General features: G+C 50.5%; 1 protein-coding gene across 1 annotated transcript in view; it reads right to left on the bottom strand.

The window, feature by feature from the left end:
* Positions 1-779: 779 nt before the first annotated feature.
* The window catches only part of DMAP1 (DNA methyltransferase 1 associated protein 1), a 93474-nt gene continuing 86500 nt past the window's right edge, over positions 780-7753 (bottom strand). Inside the window, exon 10 of the mRNA XM_077276152.1 lies at positions 780-1230. Coding sequence (XP_077132267.1) covers positions 1171-1230 — 60 coding nt within the window. The 3' untranslated portion in view covers positions 780-1170. The remainder of the gene's footprint in view (positions 1231-7753) is intronic.

Below are 7753 nucleotides of genomic sequence, written 5' to 3'. Positions count from 1 at the left end.
ACATTCTCAGTGATGTCACCTCTGATCTCTGGTGATGGATAAGAGACATTCTCAGTGATGTCACCTCTGATCTCTGGTGATGGATAGGAGGCATTCTCAGTGATGTCACCGCTGATCTCTGGTGATGGATAGGAGGCATTCTCAGTGATGTCACCTCTGATCTCTGGTGATGGATAGGAGGTATTCTCAGTGATATCACCGCTGATCTCTGGTGATGGATAGGAGGCATTCTCAGTGATGTCACCTCTGATCTCTGGTGATGGATAGGAGGCATTCTCAGTGATGTCACCGCTGATCTCTAGTGATGGATAGGAGGCATTCTCAGTGATGTCACCGCTGATCTCTGGTGATAGATAGGAGACATTCTCAGTGATGTCACCTCTGATCTCTGGTGATGGATAAGAGACATTCTCAGTGATGTCACCTCTGATCTCTGGTGATGGATAGGAGACATTCTCAGTGATGTCACCTCTGATCTCTGGTGATGGATAAGAGACATTCTCAGTGATGTCACCTCTGATCTCTGGTGATGGATAGGAGACATTCTCAGTGATGTCACCGCTGATCTCTGGTGATGGATAGGAGACATTCTCAGTGATGTCACCGCTGATCTCTGGTGATGGATAGGAGGCATTCTCAGTGATGTCACCGCTGATCTCCGGTGATGGATATTTACTCTAGAGGCTGAGTCTGTCCATTTGCTGGTGGGAAGTAGGGGTTCTCATTTCGGACATGAGAGCTTTGAGATTTCGCAGTAAATATTTCTCTACCAGAAATAATGCAGGTGTCAGGTTATTTTATTAATCTCCCATGATGCAACAGTCAAACCACCGTTTTGCATTTTCATTTCTGGATGGAAATCCGTATCATACACCGCGTGAACCTGACAAGAGTCTGCTGGGGGGAATTGAAAGTTCGCACAGTCTGAGAAGTTTTTGCTCCAGCAGACAGTGGACACCGAGTATAGAGGGGGCACAGACTTCCCCAATCTGTCCCACGCACAGTGGTGTCGGCACTGCAGGAATCGCGCCTGCTCCGTCTCATTATCTAATCACAAACATAAATATTTACATGAACTAAAATCTCTGGATGCAAAATGTCATCATCTCCCGGCAGCCGCACAGACGCTGGAGCCGACCCAAACGTTCACTGGTCCCTGCGCCAAGACCCTCAAGGCTTCTTCATCTTCTTCACGGACGAGGAACTCGAGGCCGATTCTCTCCTCTTCCGCTGTGAACACAAAGGAGAAAAACAGAAGAAAACTTATCAGAATGTACAAACCCGACGTCGTCCGCCCCGGACACATGACACGGGGGGGCAACATGATGGATAAAAGATCGGCTGCAGGAGTGAAGACCCCACTCCCTTATAACTCAGGGCTAAAACAAGATCCTGGCGAAATCCCAACCGCATTAATCACAGAGTCCTGGAACCTACAGATATGCTCATCCTGCACCTCCTGGTGCATGAACAGAATGTGAGAACAGCTGTAAAGACCAAAGCAAAGAAGTGACGGAGAAACAAAAAAACTGATATCACAGGACAATTCAGGACTGAACTGGGATTTCCATGTACATCTCATCGAAAGAGTAATGGCTGATAACAGGGAGTAATAGATTGTGGTGTCCTGTCCTACAGTCTCCTCCCCCAGTAATGGCTGATAACAGGGAGTAATAGATTGTGGTGTCCTGTCCTACAGTCTCCTCCCCCAGTAATGGCTGATAACAGGGAGTAATAGATTGTGGTGTCCTGTCCTACAGTCTCCTCCCCCAGTAATGGCTGATAACAGGGAGTAATAGATTGTAGGCTCCTGTCCTACAGTCTCCTCCCCCAGTAATGGCTGATAACAGGGAGTAATAGATTGTGGTGTCCTGTCCTACAGTCACCTCCCCCAGTAATGGCTGATAACAGGGAGTAATAGATTGTGGTGTCCTGTCCTACAGTCTCCTCCCCCAGTAATGGCTGATAACAGGGAGTAATAGATTGTGGTGTCCTGTCCTACAGTCTCCTCCCCCAGTAATGGCTGATAACAGGGAGTAATAGATTGTAGGTCTTTTATTAAATAAAAATACTTTCACATGACACTAACTATGATACATTACAAATAAAACACAACAGAACAAAACATAAGAACAAAGCTCCAATCAGACGGCAACAAACGACAAAAAAAGAAACCTACTAATCAGGGACAAGGAAGAAAAAAAATCCAATAAAATAAGAAAACAAAAACAAAAGATAACAAACCAAATACTCATAACTACATTAATACCGCTGTAAAAATTATAAATAATAAATAGTATAAAATCATACAAGACCCCCGGCCCAGCTTCATTCATACTACTATATACAACCCCAACTACATTCACACCGTCCTATATACAATATAAACAATATATACACTATAAACACATTATATACAGATTTATACAACGCTGCAAACACAACAAAACCCTACTGGTCCCACTGCCTTACCTTACAGCCACCCGCTTGCACCGCCACATACACCCTACAACAAACCTAAATACAATACACTGTACAAAATTATTATTATTTTTTTTTTTTTATTATTATTTATTTATTTATTTTTTTTTATTATTATTTATTTATTTATTTTTTAATTTATTTTTTTAATATACTTATAAACACACACCTACACTAACTATCCCGCCACCCCTGATCCAGCTCTGGCCACAAAGTTCAGGAATTATCCGAGCTAGGATCAGGCCCCAAAGTTTTTCCCCAGGCGGGGCCAGGCCAGATCAGTCTCTTATCACCGCCGTTGAAACCCCCCAATCCCCCCACCCAACCTAACTAAGACCCTCTATTATACACACTATATACAATATATACAATATATACATAAACCAACTTCACAGAACACAACCTACATACTCACCACCCAAGGCTCAAGTTCGATGCCTGCAAACCTTCTATTCAGGGAACAAAAATACAAAACAAAAATCTAGGGTGTAAAGGTATCAGCCCACCACCAGGATATAGGAGCGCTAACGGACTAAGGCACCCCGAAGGAGAAACCCCTCCAGAGATGGGCCGCCCTCCGGGCACCCAGTCTTTCGCACTCCAGAGAACGCACCTTCACCAGGGCACCTAGGATGCTGCTACAAACTTCATCTACACGGAGGATTTTACTCTGCGTCGAAACTAAAACTCGTGCGTTCCACGTGAAGTACCTAACCACTGCGCTGACTAAGAATAAAGTGGCTCGGTCCCTTCTCCCGAGGTCTCTGAACGCTCCATAGGCCCACTCGGCATAGGACAGAGTGGCCAGCCGCGGCCAACCAATGGAAGCGCCCACCCTGCTGTACACCTCTGTATTAAAAGGACAATGAAGCAGGAAGTGCTCCATGCTTTCCAGCATGGTAGCACAAGCCTCACGGGGACAATTCCTGTCCTCGGAGCTCCTGTACTTCAAATTGTCCTTCACATACAACTTACCTTGGAAGCAACGCCAAGTCAAGTCCCAATACTTCTTGGGGATCCTGCTAGAATTTAGCAAACTTAACCCAACCTCTAGATCCCGACTTGGGCAGTCCTTGAGGACCAATGGTTTCTGAAAATGCGAAAGCAAGACCCGCACGTCGAGGAGTTTCCTCGGGAGGGACCTCACTTCCCACATTCCCAGACCCCACCGGCGCATCATTTTCAGAACCGGGGTAACATAAGCCGGGAGATGCCCGTGCGGTGTGCGGAGATCCTTCAATCTTCCCCCTGTCTCCCATTCCTGGAAGAAAGGCTGAAACCATCCCTTGCAGGAGAATACCCACGGAGGAGCCCTCTCTTTCCAGAGGTTTGCCACGTTAACTTTCAAAAAAGTGTTCACTAGGAACACCACGGGGTTCACCATATTCAACCCCCCTAGTCTCCTCGTGCGGTAAGTGACCTCCCGTTTGACTAGGTTCAGTCTATTCCCCCATAACATCTGGAAGAACAGACTGTAGACCCGTGTCCAGAGAGGCTCTGGTAAGACACAGACGCTGCCCAGGTAGATTAACAAGGGGAGCAGGAAAGCTTTGCACAGGTCAACCCTTTCCCTCAGGGTCAAAGACCAACCCTTCCATTGGTCCACTCTTTGGGCGACACCTTTGATTCTGCCTTCCCAGTTTTTCGTGGGGTAATCACCCTGGCCAAATTCGATGCCTAGGACTTTGGCATGTTCTTGGGGTTCGGGGAGGGTGTCCGGAAGATCAAACGCGGGATCCCCGCCTCCCAGCCAGAGACTCTCACACTTGTCCTGGTTGACCTTGGACCCAGATGCCTCCGAGTAGCTCTCCACTTCTGACATAACCACCATCGCCTCCTCTTGCGAAGAAACAAAGACGGTGACATCATCCGCGTAGGCCACTACCCTCAGGATAGCCTCCGGCGCCACCCCGCCCATCCTCACCCCCGCCAACGGTCCACAATCAACCCTTCTGAGGAAGGGATCGATCGCAAACGCGTAAAGCAAAGGGCTAAGAGGGCAGCCCTGGCGGACACCGGATCCTACCCCGAAAGGTTGTCCAATCCACCCGTTTACCAGAGGGAAAGTCTCAGCCCCTGCGTACAAGGTCTTAGGCCAGTCCACAAACCCTCCAGGCAGACCATACCTCAAAAGAGTGGACCAGAGGTACTCGTGGTCAACCCGATCAAAGGCTTTTGCCTGATCCAGGGACAGCAAGAACCCCTTCCAAAGGCCCGCCCTGCCTTGCTCCACGGCCTCTCGGACACCCAGAACAGCACTGAAAGTGCTACGGCCAGGAACGCAACAGTGCTGGGCCTCCGAAAGGAGCCGCGGTGCAAACTTCACCAGCCTGTTGAAGAGTATCTTAGCCAAAACCTTCCTGTCCACATTGAGAAGTGATATGGGACGCCAATTCTCAATGCGTGACGGATCCTTACCCTTTGACAAAATGATCAGAGCCGACCTCCTTAATGATCTCGGCAGAGTGCCCGAGGAGAGACACTCATTAAACACCTGAGTCAAGAGGGGGACCAAGGAGTCCCTAAAGGTCTTAAAGAACTCGGATGTTAAGCCATCCGGACCTGGCGATTTTTTGGGCCGGAGCCCATCGATCGCCAGTCTCACTTCCTCTTCTTTGATCGCTTCTGCCAAACCGCCCAGCGAGAGGTCAGCCCCTGGCTCAGGAACAGCTTCAGCCAGGAAAGCCGACATCCTGTCACGATCCAGTTCCTTCCTTCCCAAGAGGTGCGAGTAGTATGAACTGACGACCTCCAAGATCCCTGATCTGGACCTTCTCAGGGATCCCGTACCGTCCATCAGCCCCGTCACTATCTTACTACTCACTGACATCTTGCAGCTTCTGTAGGGGTCGGGCGAGTAGTACTTCCCGTAGTCCCTCTCAAAAACCAAAGACGCGTGCCTATCGTACTGACACCTCATTAGCAAGGATTTCACACTGGAGATCGCCTCGCGGCTACCCCCAGTCGAGACAAGATGCTCGAGTCTCCTCCTCAGGCTCTGATACAGGCGATCCCTGTTCAGGCTTCTGAGGTTCGAGAGTTGCCGGAAGAATCTCGCCACCCGATGTTTGAACATCTCCCACCACTCAGACTTAGTGTTACTTAGGCCCAGCAGCGGTACCTGGCTCTGAAGAAATTCCTCAAAGGACCGTCTTACAGCTTCTTCCTCAAGGAGTGACGAATTCAGCTTCCAATAACCTCTTCCCATCCGAGGAGTCTCTGTAACGCTCAGAGAAAACATAATCAAACAGTGATCGGAGAATTCCACCTCCACAACCGACAACGGAGAGGAGACGGCCTCCTCCTTCAAATAAAACCTGTCTAACCTAGACCTGCACTGACTACCTCTAAAAAAGGTGAACCCCGCGTGGCCTGTGTTGTGCCGGATGTGGACATCCACCAGGCGTGCCTCACTTACTATTCTATTTAGCGCGACGCAATCGTAAGCCAGCCGGTCTCCGGAACCTCCTCTATCACAGGGTCTCGTGACATTGTTGAAATCCCCTCCAAAGACCACCTGCCGACTCGAAAATAAGAAAGGTTTGATCTTCATGAAGAGACACTTGCGGTCCCACTTGGACTGGGGACCGTAGATGTTAATGAGCCGAAGCTCCTGTCCCCCCATGGAGACATCTAGGATCAAGCATCTCCCCATTTCTAACTCGATCAATCGTCTGCATTCAACCGCTGCGGTCTTAAAAAGGACCGCCACCCCGCTATACGGCTCGGCCGCAAGAGACCAGTAGGAGGGCCCGTGCCTCCACTCCCGCCTTGCTTTATGCATGGTTGATAGGTCGGTCAACCTGGTCTCCTGCAAAAACAAAATGTCGGCGTCAAGTTGGCCGAGAAAATGAAAGGCCGTGTACCTTGCCGCTTCTGACTTTATGCTGGCAACATTAATGGTTGCCAGCGTCAACGGGGTGGGTGCCGCCATCATGATTGATTGAATTAGATAGCCTTTTTCTTCCCACCCCCAACAGTTTCACCCTCTTCCTCTGACAATGATGAGTTTTTAGTGCGCTTAAGACAAACTGACTCATCCATTCTCTCCTTACATACACTCTGGCCCTTGTCTGGTGGTCCTGAGGTAGTCCCCCCCCCCCCCCGGAAGGCTTTGTATTTGCCCCCTGAGAAGAAGACCCAGCGACCTCCTGAGCCCCAACAACCTTGTCCGCAACCTCCGGCCCCGGGTCCCCATCGCCCCCCTCTGGAGGGGAGTCCTGGAGGGCCCGGAACCGGTTAGAGAGATCCACCAGAGGGGGGGCGGCTGGACCTTCCAATGGCACCCGGATCAGGGCTACGGAGTCAGAGGGGTCGCACTCCAAGGAGGAGGCTCGAGGCCCGGACCCCCTCTTATCCTTAGTTGTTTTCCTGTTACCCTTTTTCTTTTGCTGTGACCACTCCCCCTCTCCCTCATCCAGACTGTCACCGGATGAAGGTTCCTGGGCAGACATGGCGTCCTTTTGCTCCTCCCTTTCAAGTCTCTTGACTTCCTCGCTCAATTCGCTGTCTTTAGGATCCTCAGCTGCAAGTGAAGCACCCGGGTCAGAGTTTAGGGTCATTACTCCCTGCCCCCTGTTCCCATGGCGCTGCTGCTGCCGCCTGATATTGGATGGCGGCAGCCTGCTCCTCACCGGTTCCCTGCCTCCTCTGCCTCTGCTGGTCCCTTCACCGGCGAGATTAGTCCCGGCTTTCGCCTGTCCCACACTCGCCGCTTTCAAGACCGCATTGGCAAAGGAACGCGGACAGCGACTGAACGGGTGACCGAGGTCACCACACAGGTTACACCTAATCCTGCCACAGGTAGCAGCGAGATGACCAAGGTCCCCACACAGTGCGCATTTCTGGGTGGTACACTGCGCACTGAAGTGTGTGGGGCTGCCGCACCTGTGACAGACCTTAGGCTGCCCCCGGTAGAAAATCAAGATCCTGTCCCTCCCCAAAAATGTTGAGGAAGGGATATGGGTAACGGTGTTTCCTGAAACCTTCAATTTCACCATGAAGGTCCAGGCTCCTGACCAGATACCATGCTCATCGAGGGTCTTCTCGGGAATACCGACGATGTCGCCGTATCGTCCAACCCAGGTGGAGATGTCGACACAGGAAAGTGACTCGTTACTGGTCAAAACGGTCACCCTCCTGACCGAATTCTGGCGGGATATTGCCACAGTGTGGAAACCCCGCCATTCGGGGCGACCCCGAGCCAGCTCATGGCGAGACCAGAAAAGCTCAAGGCCCTCCGGTCTCACGAAGCTGACATCGAAGTAGGAGG

This window comes from Ranitomeya variabilis, chromosome 8, assembly GCF_051348905.1.
Source record: "Ranitomeya variabilis isolate aRanVar5 chromosome 8, aRanVar5.hap1, whole genome shotgun sequence".
Lineage (NCBI taxonomy): Eukaryota > Metazoa > Chordata > Amphibia > Anura > Dendrobatidae > Ranitomeya > Ranitomeya variabilis.
The sequence above is the reverse complement of the archived record's forward strand: the minus strand, read 5'-3'. Positions and strand labels throughout refer to the sequence as shown.